Source organism: Symphodus melops, assembly GCF_947650265.1.
Source record: "Symphodus melops genome assembly, chromosome: 21".
In the NCBI taxonomy this organism is placed as follows: Eukaryota; Metazoa; Chordata; class Actinopteri; order Labriformes; family Labridae; genus Symphodus; species Symphodus melops.
Genome location: NC_136711.1, coordinates 2,984,702 through 3,001,221, shown reverse-complemented (window position 1 = coordinate 3,001,221; position 16,520 = coordinate 2,984,702). Strand labels below are relative to the sequence as shown.

Below are 16,520 nucleotides of genomic sequence, written 5' to 3'. Positions count from 1 at the left end.
CACGCTGACATACGCTAGTTTAGCTAATGCTAACCCCAAGGCCCCACACGTGCATCCTCAGCATGACCTTATGACCTTAATTAAACTGGAAACGTGGCGAGAGAGCGCAGCGAGGCCTCTGGCCTCTGTCAGGGGGGCTCCAGCTCCACAAACAGAACCAAACCAGCGCTGCAACGTGACCCGCTGATTCCCAGTCCTGTTATTTCACATGTGCCACAAACACTCACTTGTTTTTATTTTTTTTCTGGTTCCGGGTCGCTGCTGGTGCGGTTGACCGGCCGCCTCACAGAGCAGCATGTAGCGTTCATTTAGCGCTCTGTGTAACCTCGAATTGCCCACCAGGGACAGATAAAGTTTTTTTTTAATCGCATTGAATTGAACACTTATCAAACCTGGACTCCACTGAAGCTTCATGTCAGAGTCCGACGCTGCAGAATCTCAGTCGTGAGTCTAAAGAGAGACCGGAGTATGTCTGTTACATACAGTAAGAGTATTGATCCACGTTTTCTCAGATGCTAATGGAGACGGTCCTAATCTCATTAATACTTTCTGCTAACAAGATCAGCTTTTGCAAAGTCGAATACAGAATATTGTTGCTTGAGTTATGTTCAAGCATTAGCCTTCTCTGTTTCCCATTAGAGTCGGTAAACAACGCTCTCCCCTATGACAGCAGCTGATATTTATCTATGAAATAGTACTGGCCTTCTGGCTGTTCCCAACCAAGCTTTGCTTCTGTGCAGATGAATATTTCAGCTGTTGAATAAACAACACTCGCTCTGAATTCTTCCTCAGTTCTTCCAGGCGGTGTGAGCTTTTGGCAGTGCTGGTTTCACTTGTGCAGCTCAGAGCGGTAGAAGTTACTTCTCCTCATTGTTTGAAAACATCGGACCCTTTACGAGGTTTTCAAGCTATTTGTAGGATTGTGGCTTTGTTGAAGTGGTTGAATGCTGCTCGCAGATCATTTAGTCTGTGAATAATGCTGAACAGCGCTGGGCTCCACTTCCTCTCCGTCACTCTTACTCTGGGAGTTAGACATGTTAGATTTCTTGGAACCAGGACAAGCGAGTCGACTCAGCCCGACTCTATTTTTCCTCCGTGGCAGCTGGTTTCCCCCAATTCACCAGATGCTCCCACTGTCGAGCCGGACAAATAGATTTTTCAGAATAGGTCTGGCTTTGAAAGAAAAGTTGCCTCCAGAAATGTCTGCTTTGAGGAAACACGCCATCATTCTTCATCTCATGACATGTGAAGATGAAGTCACTGTGTCCCTTCTGTCTGTCTGCTTCTTTGTAATGCTGGTGACAGACTCCACCTCCAGTCTAGAACAAAACTTTTGCTCGGGTCGGCCATTTTTATTCTCCCTCCAGAGGAGTGATGTCAACTGGGAAAACTTAGGGGGCGGGGCTTATTGCATTTAAAGAGACACACACCAAAACGGAGCGTTCTGAGAGAGCTGGTTTCTACAGGGTCACAAACCTCCTCTGCTGCTTGATTCATGTTAAATTTGGACCAAAACACAGCAGAGATGTTTCAGTTAGAGCACAAGGAGACTGTTTGAAAAGGTGAAAGGGGGGATGATATGTCCCCTTTAAAGATCTGTTAGATCTATAGACTCTTGCACCTCAGTGGAGAAGAGATAAACACACAGCCTTGTTCACAGTAACTGTAATGAAATGAGTTTCAGCGGGGGGGGGGGGGTTGTGTGGCTCTAAGTCCAGCGGCCTGTTTGATAACAAGGAGAGACGAACAAGCTGCAGAGTCAATGTTCAGCTGAGAGAGCCACAAGCGCCTTAACAAATGCTAACTACCTCTGCATGGAAATTAGCATGAGCTGCCAGGAGAAATGGGAACCAAAACCAAAAAGAAAAAAAGAAAAAAAAAAAGTCTGCAGGCGAAAGCTGTCTCCCTCTGTGCCTCTGGATTTCGTCTCTATGTCAGTCTGTCTGTTCTCATGTTAGGTTGCGTCGAGATGAAAGCACCCTGGCCTTGATACCCATTTCAAGATTACGTAAGGTACCGAGCAGACGGAGGATATTTAGTTGTATGTGGTGCAGTATGTCAACTGTGAAACGTCCTTGGCCCATGTTTTTTAGAATTTTACTCCAGGCAAACTATTTATACGCAACACAGATTTAGCTTGGCTCGCCCACAGAAAAACTCTTGCCCTCTCTCTTTTTTTTTTCTGGGTCATTACGACCACCAATTTTAGCTGTACATGAACTCTCCCGGAGCTGTCTGTCCCCCTCGTCTTTGATTCGTGCTGGAGGCGTCCAAGTTTTCCTCTCATTTCCATGACTGCACCTTTTAGAGCGAAACATGGCCGCTGTGCATTTTTTCCCTGCTCTCTCCCTCGCCGTCTTCCGATCAGTCGCATTTATAGGTCACGGCGAGATCTATTTCAGACGCACAGTTGGATAGTAGATTGTGTTAGCATGGGGTTTTAAGCCATGACGCCTTGGGGACCTTTAAACGCCGTAGCGTCAGCCCTTGTTACTGTCAGCCCCAACAGAGCAGGTTGTGTGTGCCATCCTCATTACTTACCACGTCCATCACGCGCCTGGCAACCGGGATGGAGCATCGGTCGGATGCAGGGAAGAGAGATTTTAGCCGAAGCTGCTCCCTCAATCTCTCGTCTGACATTTCCCCTTAAACTGTTTATTTACAATACAGAATGAATGGGTGGCGGCCAGGGGAAGCTGGCTGTCAACCGGCATTGTCAACACTGCTGGCTGCCGGCGACAGGAAATTGGCAACTGTATTTTCTGTTCCCACAGATTTCACTCTCCATCTCTCGTCCTCTCGGTCGCTCTAACCTTCTCTATTCCTGTCTGTCTCTGCCTCTCTCTCATCTGTCTGTTCCCTTTAGTAAACAGCTGCGGTCTCATGCCTCGTACCTTATTTTGACAGCCTTCGTTTGCGAGTGTGACAGTACACAAACACACTGGTTCACTCTCTGATGAATCTGTTTGAAGCATCCATTTGAATTAAATACTGCAGAGGAATGAGCAGCTCTGTGTGATCTTGTAATTGTTCTGTTACAACAATAGGAAAAACAAAGAGGCTGTCGAGTTCCTCAGTATTGGTTTGTGCTCCGGACCTTGATAGGAAGCAAGAAAACTCGACAGGCTTTCGACAGTAGTTACATGAAATGCTGAGGAAATGCTCTCATACCTTTCAATACACATTTCCTTTACATACAGAGGATGAAACGTGTCAAACTGAGGCCGTGTCTGAAACCACATACAGATCTAAAATGTAGGTCTCAAAAATGCAAATCAACCAAACTGCCGGCATTAGAGAGCGATCCAACACTGAGGAGACTCAGGTGAGTACGATCAGAGCACGAGGAGGGACGGGGCGCGAAACACGAGGAGCATGATCTGGAAGACGAAGACGAGCAGTGTTGTAGTTGAGTCATCAACAGTTCACCAGTCAGCGCCGCGTCCCCTTCAGCTGAGTCCGAGCAGCACTCTGAGCCAAGTTCTCCACTTCAGCACATCGATCTGTTGATTCCAGAAAAATGTCAACATCACGCCGTCCCGAAGAAGAAGCATGTCGTCATGTGGGTGTCGTCGCAGCGTGTGGCTCACATGTGTTTATTTTGCTCTTATAGACCAATCGGGTCGCGGCCGAGTATCGTGAGCTTTGGCTTTTCGTCGCTTCCATTTCCTCGGATCCCGAACTGCCGATCTGCAGATTGAATGTCGACATACTCCCGGAGCCGCAGCTGCTCCGGGTGAAGTGCTGATTTAGGAGAGGAACAGAATCCCTGGTTAGCACGCAGCCTCTCGGTTGCATCGCCTACTGGGCACAGCCTCATTCCTGAACACAGAGCCTGCTGTGGAGTTCTTCGCCTGGATCCAGACTTTTCCTGGTTTCGACGTTCCCTGATCCCAATTCCCATGTCTCCACTCCAATCTAAGCCGGCCCTCAAGAGACACTCTCTCATCTCAAGGACTTCCTTCCATCTCACGTCTCTTCCTCCCCGTATCGCTGCCTCTCCCTCTCACCCGGTCTTTCTCTCTCACTTATTTTCCAGAGCTGACAAATGAAGAGGATAAAGGGCAGGGAAAGAGGGCAGGGGGAGGAAGGAGGGGGGGGCAAGTTTCGTAGCTGATGAGATTAGAGAAACATGCTGGACTTAACACTCTCCTAATGAGCACTACAAAGGATTCAAGCCGAGTCTCTTGGGCTTCATGAGGGATGTTATACATGATACAGAGATGCTCTCGAGTACATGTGTGCCTCTGCATGTGTGTGAAACGTACAGAGGTGAAGTAGAGGTTGCTGTGTGACCTTTCTCTTTAGCTGTGGACAGATGTTTGATTGCACTGGATTGGGTTATAAAATGGAGCTCTCAGTAGAGGAACAAGTACGAAAAACCGCCCTGAGAGGATTTAGTTTTTAGGACACTGTCAGGGGTTTCACTGAATGTCCCTGATGCTGAATCTATAAAACAGACCGGGTGACAGAAGACACGGAGACTTCGTGCAGGTTTTAGAACAGACAAGTTTAGCTTCCTCTCTACATGGTGTGGACAATCATATCACCTTTACTCTTTGAATGTCACTACACTGCTAGCTGAGTCAGTACCTTTAGCTTCAGAGACATTACCTATGATATACATCTCTTCAAGTATGGCCAGAGCTCCTCAGAATAGATCGTAGTCTGCTGTCATCATTTCTACAGAGTTTATCCCAAACTGAGCGAATACGTAGAAATTTGTACTATCAGACACGTGGAAGCATTTTGGACCGTTTGGAGATTTATCTAAAGAGATGCTCCGTTGGTGTGTGAGCTGTAATCGGTCTGCCAGGAGTGCAGAAGTTTGGAAATGTTTCAGTATTACCATTTCCCCCCCCCCGACCACATACCCAAACTAGCTGAGATACTTTATTCATCAAGTGTGCTCTGGCTTTGCCCCCCCGGGGTCTCCTCTCAGTCAGACGTGCCTAGAAATCTTCTAAAGGGAGAGGAATCCTTCAGGGGCCAATATACTGCTAGGTGCATGATTGAATAATTTCAACACTTGAGGAGGGTCTGAGCGCCGAGCCGCCCTCCTCCAAGTCTTCTGACTGACCCCGTTGCAGTGATTGGCTGCAGAGCCTGAAAGTACTGTTGTGTGTTCTGGTCGCTCTGACCGCATTCAGAATGAAACGACTCGACGTTCACAGAGGCCGAATCCGGTTTTAGACAGACACCCCCTCCTCAGTGGGTTTCTTTTAATGTGAAGGATCCAAGCCACTCTTTGTGGTCATTTTACCAAAACTGTATTAAAGTTGGAGCCGTGTGGCATACTGTAGTCTAACAGAGTTGTGTGTGTGCGTGACAGACTGTAACATACGTTTACAACAACTTCATCCTACACGACCTCGTCTCACACATCCGCATGAGCACACCTTGTCAGTGTACAAACTCCAGTTAGTCACAAATAGAGGTGCTCCCCGCACACTCAAAGTGTTAAAGTGCAGAAAAGCTATCCGACAGCAGGGACCCCCGCACACTCGGGCCCCGTGTGCACTCTTCAGAGGAAACTGAGAGGAGTGCTTACAGTGTTGGACAGGCTCAACGAGAACCTGCCAGAGTCTCCTGTCAGGGTTTGAGAATCACAGTGTGGCAATCTCATTAAAGGAACAAGGCCTTTCAGTCAGAGCTCCAGAGAGAGAGAGAGAGACGGCCACTGCATGCTGCTTTTATTTCCATATATTCCACTCTGTACGGTGTGCTAGCGTGTTTATAAAGGAATGGACGCCTGTACTGTAAATGTATGCACGGAGAATAATTGGTTTTAAAATGTCAAATTAGCCTCCATTATATCTCCTGCAAACAGAATCCTGCTCATTTATGAAGATTCTGCAGCATTGTATTGCTGCTCCTTTTTGCATATATGTACTTATAACAACTTTTATGTAATTTTTTTTTTTTTTTTTTTAAAGTGCACACTTAACAGGAATGCATTCTTATCACAAATCCTCTGCTCACGATTCATATTGGCACAACTCCCAGTGGTAGAAGGAGAAATACATATAGAAGCGTCCACCCAGTGTTAAACTGCTGCTGCCTTAATGGTGTCATGGCCATAACCACTCCCCATTCATCTGAAGCAAAGGGGTGTTAAACGCAGATTGATGGGGCTCTGTATGGTTTGGGATTGGTTTGCACTTTGCAGTACAGTTGGATGATTCATGAGTATTGCTATCCTGGTTGATGGCTGTAGTTGGGGGCAGACAGCTGGAGGTGTGAGGAAGCAGAAGGCAGCACAGCGTCCCTGCACCTGTGTGTTTGCCTACCAGCACTATTTTCTTTTTTTTCTTTTTTTTTCCACATTCATTTATCCATCGAGAGCCTAACCCTGCTTCACACTCACTCCATTACACAAATTCACACTCTGGTGGTGTCAAGCATAAACCATTTTTTTTTTTTTTCGGTTTCAGATCCCGACCAGCTCCACTGGAGCAGCTGACAAGGTCAGGTTTCTTACTGAAGGGAGCGCTGATGGTGTTAAAGAGACTGTGAAGCACTTCTCATTCTCTTACCCTTTTTAGTTTGAGTCATTTTGGATAAATATTCAAAAAAAAAAAAAAAACTCCCCTTGCAGAAATAACAAAAACCATTAATCCAAAAACCAGGTGCTGGACTCCTGGGGGGTCGATGTGGACCCTGCTAGGCTTAACGAAAGCAAAGCATGGCTCATTTTGTGAGAACACTTTCTTTATTGAATTGGAGAGAAAATTCAGAAAAACGTTAGAAACCACTGCATCAATTAAAATGTTTTATTCAGAGGATTATACAGTGTAGTAAAATGACAGTAAATAATGTTGGTAATTCACTTCACTAAAGAGCCACATTTCCAATATATCTGTAACACCAGAGTCAGGATTACAGTTTATTGGTTCATTTTGTACTGCAAATACTTCATGTAAACGTGCACTCCAATGGTTCCATATATATGTCCTCTGTTCAGACATTACACTAGTTTTATCTGTTCCTGCCAGTTAGCCGTTCACCAACGATATTCATTCATGGGAGGAGGTTTGTTGGTTCGAACTTCCATGAATTTGTTCATCTTGGTAACTTTGTGAATGCATCATTTAAATCCTTACCTAGATACCTTACCTAGATACCTAACCATCTCTCTGTGAAATATTTCACAGCTACAGAGTTATATTAGAGGGATATATATACAGTATAGAGGGATTGGAGCCAAATGTCTGCTGTAAGAGAAGGTTTGAGAAGAATAAATTGTCAGACATTTCCGAGTCAAGCTGATGTCTTCTTTCTCGCCTTATAGAGACGTAGCCAGATGGTAAAGAATTTGTAGGCTGTACTTAACAAGCAGCGTGTAAGCAGGTTTGTTAACAGGGAAACTCTGTCAGTTAGCAGTTTGTGTTTTCTGACCTCGGCCGAAATAAAAATCCACAGTCTGTTTTGTGATTTTATTGTTAAATATAGAGACAGCAGACACAAGCACATCTAACAAGGTTACTTCACAAACCTGAAATAAAAACTTCACACAATATTATTATATTTGAGGGACTGCTAATCTGTTGTTCTGGGAATGTAAAGTCTGACAGGTGGGCTTAATTATAGAAGAGAGACAGGTGAAAACAACGCTCCGCCATTTATCTGTTTCAGACCTGAATCTGTCACTCTGCCGTGAAGCGGGAGGCTCTTATGTCATGAGCCCAATCCAAACATCCAAAGAAACGTTTGCTCCAAAAGTGGGCCAGTAAAATAATTACTCAGACGAATGAAAAGGAAAGGAAATAAGTGAAGATGGAAAGGAAGGAGTAATTTAAGAGCAGGGGCTGCCAGCTTTTTGTTTGATATACATTCTGAATTATGAATAGATCTGAGCCTCTGCCGTTCTCAGCGTCTTTACCTACGCTGGGACTGAATGAATTTCACTCCGGAGACGTTCCCCTCCTCTCTGCACACTTCTCCTCTCAGTGAACTCCAGGATTAGGACTCCTGATTTCAACACAACAAACAAACAAATGAACACACTTGTGCCGGCCTGACCGCGTCTTACACCGATGAGTCTGAGAAGATGTTTTTAGGCTTGGGACCGAGGAATCTTCCACCAGAACACAAGTCGTCGTGTCCGTAACCATGGTGATATAAAGTCGAGCTGTACAGAGCATTGATCATTCCCTGAGCTGTCATCATTATCGTCCAAATAATCCCCCTTCCCTCAGGCGACGCTCGCCTGTAGTACCCTTCATACTCTTCATAATCTGACACCTCTCATCGGTACTGCTGATTTATTTCTCTCTCTTACTTATTTTATTCAGTCCAGGTACAACGTCTTTGTCAATACTAATAATCAAGCATGGATTTCCTGATCTATTCCATATTCATGTAACTGCAGACTCATTTGTGGCGGAGACATCGAGCTTCTCATTGTGATCACCACTTCTCTCTTTTGTCCCTTCCCAGACACCCCGTTCAGAGAAGGTCAGGAACGAGACCTGAAGGCGGTCCTGAAGGGGACGGAGCCCTCCATCCCGCTGGTGTTCGTCAGTGGGAACCATGACCTGGGAAACACCCCGACCCCCAGGACAGTGGAGCAGTACTGCAGCGCTTGGGGCGACGACTTTTTTAGCTTCTGGGTAAGCTGACCTTAAAGAGCAGCAGTCGCCGCAGGATGGATGGTTATTATCGGCTGTAGCATGATCAACGAATCATGAGCATGTGAACTTAGTTTGACTGGAAGCTCCGACCTTCGAGCACAAACACCTGCTGACAGGTCCAAGCTGGGGACGCACACTTTCCACGTAGTCCGTGCACGTAGTCGGTCCCTGGAGCGTGCTGGCAGGGCCGCAACCCTTTGCTCAGTTATACGCTCCTACTCTATTTTTAATAGAGCACGAGTCAAACTGAAGAGAACAGATCGACCTGGAGAGGAATCAGACAGAAACACGCAGAGCACCCGGTCAATATCAAAACAAAACACTGCACATTAAAAGTGTAAATACTGCCAAAGGACAAGATGACCTGACAGTAATTCACTAGTATCTCTAAAGCTTCAAAACCCCCCTTGTCCTAAATTACCCATAGTGCAGCTGAATCATGTATTTTTTTTAAATGTCCTTTGTGAAATACCCACTATTTTTAAAACTCATCTCCTCGTGTTGGAAACACAGGATTATTGTCAGAAGTGTGAGAAAGCCCAGATGACTCTATCATGAAATCAAATTACAAGGAGAGTTTTTTTCTTTTGACTAGCGGAGTAGGACTAATCATAAAGACGACCTACCCGACATTCAGAATAAACTTTATCGTCGATATACCAACCTACCTGCCTGTCTTCTGACAGAAATGTTTGGGCCCCTGAAAGGTGGAGTTAAGTGGCCCCAGCCAGGATATGATTTCAATCAAAGCATCAACATTTGATTGTTAGCGTTAGCTTCCTGGCTAACATTAGCTCCCTCTGGTCCTGCTGACATCCGTAACACAACCAAATAAACAGTCGACCCAAAATCATCGTCAGCTTTTTTCTTTTTTTCTTGCTTGTGGACAATTTTCTGAAAGTATAGAAACATGTAGTATAAACAGGATATAATATAGTATGCATATATGGAAAGTGAGCGTGGGAATATGAATGTAGACGAGGTTGAAAATGCAAAATACTAGAAACGGTATTCTAGTTTATTAAGGCTGTGAACATGGCTGTGTCTTCATCCTCCTGTTGTCTCAGGTGGGCGGGGTCCTCTGCCTGGTTCTGAACTCCCAGCTGTTCTACGACGCCTCAGGCTGCCCTCAGCTGAAGGAGGCCCAGGAGACGTGGCTGGAGGAGCAGCTGAGCAGAGCGTCCTCCGTGACGGTAATAACAGTGCATCATCGTGTGTCTGGACGGGTTTGGAGAACTTGCTGCTGCCGCCTTTCAACAAAACAATTCAATTTGTTTTGTTTTTTTACCTCACATCCGTCTCCGTTTAGGAAGCCAAACCAAAGCACGTCCTGGTGTTCCAGCACATTCCTCTGTACCTGAAGACACCTGATGAAGAGGACAGCTACTTCAGCCTGCAGAGAGAAGTCAGACTAACTCTGATGGAAAAGTTCAAGAAGGCAGGTAGGAACACAAAAGAACGACTTACTTTGACCTTTTACCCTCTGGTTGTTTTTGTGAGCAGGATCTTCACTTCGACACGACAAACATAAAATGTCTCATCTTTTTTAAAAATACGAAGTCCTGTCAAACCGGATGAATGAGAAGGTTCTTTTGTTTGGTTCAACTTTATTAAGAAGTCACAAAAACGTGAAGTTTACTGGTTAATAAGAAGGGAAACAGTCTTTTGTATGAAGGCTGCAATGTCAGCAGTATTTTCTATATGGATGGATTTATTCTATTCTAATGATCTGAAGTATTTTATCTTAAGACATCTTAGCTGTTTATTCCCTTTTCAACCTGTTCACTTCAAACATTTCCTCCTTGAACCCGGTTTAGCTCAGAGGATTAATATGCCATTAGCAGGGGAACTTCTGGCGCTCGCACACAACACCGACGTTATTAAATTAATGTATGCATTCAGTCCCTATAAGAAGAGTAATTACACAATCAGAATCCATTGTCGTCGGCTTATAGGAGTCTGACACGAGGGTCTCGGATAGGGAAACGCTCACAAGGACAGTCTGCCAGGAATAAGACTCGCACGTTGCTCTGTCCGGACACTTCTGCACAGCTGAGTGACGGGACCGCTCATCCGGACATGAGTCTTTTTCAATCATGCATCAAGGTGACTGTAAGGTGGCGTTGGGGGGGGGGGGTTAATTTCATTATCAAGCGATTATTCCAGCATGTATTTAACCATGTTGGCTGGTAGTGGTCGGGCGGACGGTCCTCCTCTTCCTCTCATAATTGATTACTCCTCTCAGGGAACACTGGTTAAAGATTTAAAGGGCATCCCGTACAAGCTTTTAGATGAGAGCGGAGCATGCTCTACACAAGTGTCCTTTCTCATTCACACTCATGTTCACACTTCTGTCTGCAAGTCTGAATAGAGAGCGCATGAACGACCTGCATGTTCTGCATACATACAGTCATTAATAAAAGATATAAAACACACATGCTCTTACTCGCTGTAAAGCCATGTCAGCTACATGACTTCCACGTGTTGGTTTGCACATGCATACATGTGGTTAAGTACAACAGAAGTCACTTCTGATTTCTGGTGCAGTGATTTATCTCATGCAGCCTCTCTGTCCAGTTCTGTCCCGTCCATAACAATGGGCTCTGCTGAAATGTCAAGCTCTGTCTCTTGATGCACACATCTCTGACTCCCTACAGCTCAGACAGAGAATTTTAATTTTATTGAGAATATTTTTTTTCTGCCATTTTGGCATCTTTAAAAAGATTCTACAGCTCCGTTTCCACACAGCGGTCCGGTACGGATCGGTACAGTTTGGTACGTTTTGGTTCGGTAAAGCCTGATCCTGTTTGCCTTTACTCTGCCCTATTTGGTAGGCGGCGTGTAAGCCGGGTGCCGATAGCCGCGTCAGCTACGTAATAGCATCACATCATAGCAGCTAATCGCTAACAGCTATACCGTCAATAAATTCAACAAAGAAGAAAAATGCAAAACAGTAAGCCAGCAGTCAGATCTGCTCTGTCACATGAGGCTCTTTATTATAAAACTCAATCCAGCTGTGTTTCAGTGACGGCTGTGTGCGGCGAGGAGAAACAAACAATCAGCTGTGTTTTCAAACACGGCGGGGTTTTGTTTGCCGCTGTCACGGGGGAAGTGACGATCGATCACTTTTGACCAATCGAAGGACTGCAGTGTTTAGCTTTATGTTATTAGATTATAGTCTATAGAAACGGCACAAAACGCGAGCTGTGTGGAGAGGAACTGAACTGCTGGGTGGAATCGGGGCTGAAGTCGTTCAGATCAGCTGTGTCATTATTCATCTCATGAAAAGTCAGCTTTATGAATAAACCTGAAAAACATCAAATCCAATGACTCGACAGGAAGTGGGCGCTTGCACAGAAGGAATCCTTCCAGTTATTGTTGAATAATCCGGCTTTTGTCTCTCAGTTCTGTCTGCGCTCCTCTGATCCCCGAGTTTCCCTTTCATGCTCCGTCTCGTGTCACCCTTCATCTCTCGCTCGCTTTTTCTCGGCGACTGACGCTGTAGCGTCTGCACCCTGAGTCTACTACAGTTTGTCCTTGAGGCATGACGGTAGAATACACATGCTGAGCTCTATACGTCAGCTGTTTGGGTAGATCACAGTTTTTCCTCTGAGCAGAGGAGTTGCTGCTCTGTTTAGGAGGAAGGTCACATATTAGCTTGCCATGCCAGTGACGCGTCTCCTGGACTAATGTGTGGATTGGCACAAAATGTTAAACAGACATTGACGGTTTACAGATAATGTACTACTATTACTGTTGTCGTCAATCTGATGTGTGTGTGTGTGTGTGGTAAGTCAGGCAGAGCAGGGGTTCTCAAAGTGGAGTCCGAGGACCCCCGAAGGACCGCAGAATAATTCACCAAAAATTGTGACTTTCACCAATAAAATCAGCTATTTTGTCCAATACTCCCGCCCACTTTATTTTTGTGCCAATAGATCAACTCTGATATGATCTCGACATGTTTTTCACTTCATAGTCATTTTCTCAACATTTATAAAATGAGTTATTTGAAAAGTATAAGTGCAGAAAAATGTCTGATCTGAAAGGGCTCCAATGAGTTTGAGAATCCCAGAGGTCGAGTGGGCTGCGGTGTCGTACTGTAGATGATGATTAGAGTCACAGGTAGAGGAAGAACAGGGCACACAGGTGTGCATGGAGGCAGGGAATTAGTGAAAGCCACACACACTTTCTCAACCTTGTGTGTGTGTGAAAATGTTTTGTGGTCCTGTCGTCATCGTGTTTTTGGTAAATTGAGCATTCACCCTTCCTTTTGTTGGTGTCCTTTTAACACTCTTTACAAATAAACAATCCAAGAGGGACAATCTTTTTTTTTTTATTCCCAACATGATGGAAATGATATCAGTCTGTGCAGTTGCATTTCTTGGTTGTCACTACAACTACGACACTAAGAAAAACCTGAAAAAAAGTGTGATCAGTGTGTGCTGGAATGTCCTATGAGGGTTTTTTTTACTTGTTTTAAAAAAAAAATTGAAATAAAGATTGTTAACTTTTTATGGCCTCGTAAAGAAAACCAAGATTGGTTATTTCTCTGTATTCATTTTTAACAGCTGCTGCCACCAGGTAGCGTGTCGGGTGTCAGACCTGCAGATCAGCCGCCCTCAGCCATTGTTATAATTTCCTAAACGAATGAAACTCATGCAAATATAATGTTTGTATTCTGCACAGAAAAAACGGAGTAGCATCAAACATTTGTCTCTCTGTGTCTGTGCATTGAGTGTCTGTGTTTCCTCTCATCCGTGTTAAATTCCTTCTCCTCTGGACCTCGCCTGGATCGGCTCTGGTAATCTGTTTTTTTTTTTTTTTTTTCTCCTCTTTGCGTCGAGTTATTCACGCATCACATGCCTCCCATGTTGGTCTGTGCTCACCGCTGCACCCTGTGATCCGAAGCCTCCAGATGTGCTCTTGTACTCTGCTGATCATTACTGTCATTACAGTAAAGGGCAGGATCATTAGCCTCACACACACACACTTACACACACACACATGTCCTCAGTGGAGGAACAGTAACGCTTTGGAAAGGATGGAGCATATGTATGCCATGTTTCTTGTGAGATTTTTATTAAAGTGAGAGGTTGACTGTCTGTGCAGCCAGATATATACCGTCATTTTTCCCAGAGACGAATGTAGCTTTAGCAGACGTTTAAAACTGATATGATAAATCGTACAAGGAAGGAAGTTTCTGGGTGTCTTATCCGAGCACTTTATACTCCTGGATTCAAAACACTCTTCAAGGATACCCCCCTTCTCGTCCGTCCGTCTCTCAGCTCAGCTCGCAGCAGTCTGGCAGAAACAAAGAGGTTAAATAAAAAAAGGGAAGCCTTTTCTCTTTCCCCGTCACGTACCGGTAATTCTACAGAAAATGGAATTGAAATGCACGGGCTGGATGTTTCACAAATGTGTCTGTGACTTCACATCACACCTCTCGGCACGTGTGTGGTCCGCTCTGAAGGCGTCTCTTTGTGGTGTCAGTCGACTCACAGCCGCTGAGCTATCGGCTTCCTGTTCTTCAGACTGCTGCTGCTGAGGATGAGGAGGATGATGATGCTGGGTTTTTGCACCCGGCCCCCCTCTCTGAGGATGTACATGTATGATGGAAATAAAAAATATAGCCCCCCTTCAGATGGAGAAATACATGTAATTGATTTTTCCTCACTGAGGTAGCCTTTTTTTTTTTTCATTCCTCGCCGTACTCCCTCTTCCCCTCGCAGCACACGGAGATGTTTGAGTAATTGTGCGAGTGTTTATTTTGGACACGTTTTTTTTTTTTCCTGCACATTTGCCTTTGCATATAAATCACTTTGCACTCGTGTATTTCTCTACACATGACACATCCCCACTGTAAATATCTATACGTTATCTCGGCCTCACAGCCGCACACGGGGAAGGTGTGACACCAATTAGTCTTCCTGTGGCTCGTCGGAGCGCGCCGCTCCTCCTTCGGGGGAACTGTTGACCACAATCCAACTCGTATTAATGAAGCTCTGTCGCTGCATGACGACCCCTTTAAGGCCCGCTAAACTCTCAGGCCAGCCCTTATGTTTTTATTGCACAAGCAATTACTACAGTTTTTAATTAGACAGTGATTTGACTTGATTAAATCTTGGACTTTAATTGTCAATTTGCTCTCTGTTTGGTGTCATTTGGGTTTAAACTTGATTAAAAAAGAATGTATTTGACTTGATAAAGAAACGATGAAAAAAGTCATTTTTAAAATGAGATGACAACGAGCAAACAAATAGCCAGGACGTGTTTGTTTGTCGAACACTTTTCCTCCACACAGTCAGTTTGTTTGGCACCGCTCAGCCCTGAAGACCCCCAGAGGAAGATGCTTTTCTCCTATTATGAGTCCCACTGAGCGACCTCATCACTGTCATATCCGTAATCATACTAAATAAAGATCTCTGTGGCTTTCCTGTACGCACTTTCTCTCTGCGTGTGTGCCACTCAGCCAGCCGGCGTTTATGTTCCCCGAGCAGAGGAAGGACACCATGCTAAAGCTGTCGGCTGCACGCTGGATGAGGATGTTGATTTTGAAAGAGAAGAGGGTTTAACGCACGTCCAGCATGTCTTCAGAGGACACTGGACTCCCCACACTGGGAGCTGCCGGTGTCTCCTCTCCGAGAGGCGAGTGGAGGAGCGGGATCCCAGCGGTGCTCTCAGCCTCTCCTCCGAGATGCTAGGACTGTAATTAGATTTCTTTGCCCCCTTCTTCTTCATCCTCCTCCACCTCCTCCTCCTCCTTCAAGGTTTATACCTCGCATTCAGCTTACCTTCAGCACGTACAAACAAGGACAAATGAGAGCACGCTCACACATAGACAGAAACACACTTCCAAGCTGCCTGTTTATATATTGGAAAAAACCCAGAAACCAAAAGTGTAGCTGAGAAAATGTATTGGAATTCCCTGCAGCGCTGTCGGCTGTGTGGTTGTACATACAGTAGCTCATTAGAGGAGAAGATAAGCCGTGTGCTGCTCTGTCTTTCTCTCCACTGTCTCTCACTCTGTCTCCCTCTCTGCCGCTGGTCGTCTTTATCAGCGAGGGTCCTTCTCTGTTCAAAAGCGAAGACACATTTATCACCCACTGGGGATTTGATAAGAGGCCACGGTTGAGCCTTTAACCCCATTGTTTTAATGATGAGCTAGAATAATGTTTTTGCTCTCTCTCTCTTTCTTTTCTTTGTTCCGCTCTGAATAAAAGGTCAGAGGTCAGCGTGGACCGCTCTCCAGGCGTTAGGAATAAAACAGGGCCTGGTGTGTTGGTGTGATTCCAGGTATGGCTGTTATGATGTGATACCAAGAGGCTGCTGTGGGTAATAGATTCATGACTCTCCAGGCGTGTCAGAGCTTTAATAGTGAGCTGTGGTGTTGTAATATGGTGAAGATGGATTTCTCATGTCTGGAAGGTTATCAACGCAGCGGGCGTCTTATTTGTCTTTGCCACAATCAGCGAGTAAATAATAGAAACCTTACCTTCCTGAAACAAAGTGGGACCTGCTGGGACTGTCCATTTATTGGCTGATATGGTGCAGTGGAGTTTACAGTATACAGCTTTCATTAAATGCTGTTTTTTTTGTTTTGTTTTTTTTACACAATTTGAAATAAAACATCTTTTTGTATCTTGGTATGAAGACGGTGTTGTTTTGGAAAAAGAAAAAACAAACCTTAATATATTGACACATCATATTGATTTGTAAAGCTTCACGTACATTACCTCAAACCGTAACACACACTTTTAATAACCACTGCTCTATGGCCCCTTTCCCACCTCGCCAGTTTTAACCAAGCAGTCCGGCTTGGTCCGGTCCGGTCCGATAAACCCTGGACTTGCTTGCGTTTGCACAACCAACCGTACCCTTATTTGTTAA

The 16,520-nt window shown here is 45.0% G+C and overlaps 1 protein-coding gene across 3 annotated transcripts in view; it reads left to right on the top strand.

Moving 5' to 3' along the window:
- Positions 1 to 16,520, top strand: part of cpped1 (calcineurin-like phosphoesterase domain containing 1) — a 146,420-nt gene that overhangs the window by 115,508 nt on the left and 14,392 nt on the right. For all 3 annotated transcript variants that reach the window (XM_079334060.1, XM_079334059.1, XM_079334061.1), the window contains 3 exons: positions 8,440 to 8,612; positions 9,701 to 9,826; positions 9,943 to 10,075. In XM_079334060.1, coding sequence (XP_079190186.1) covers positions 8,440 to 8,612; positions 9,701 to 9,826; positions 9,943 to 10,075 — 432 coding nt within the window. The remainder of the gene's footprint in view (positions 1 to 8,439; positions 8,613 to 9,700; positions 9,827 to 9,942; positions 10,076 to 16,520) is intronic.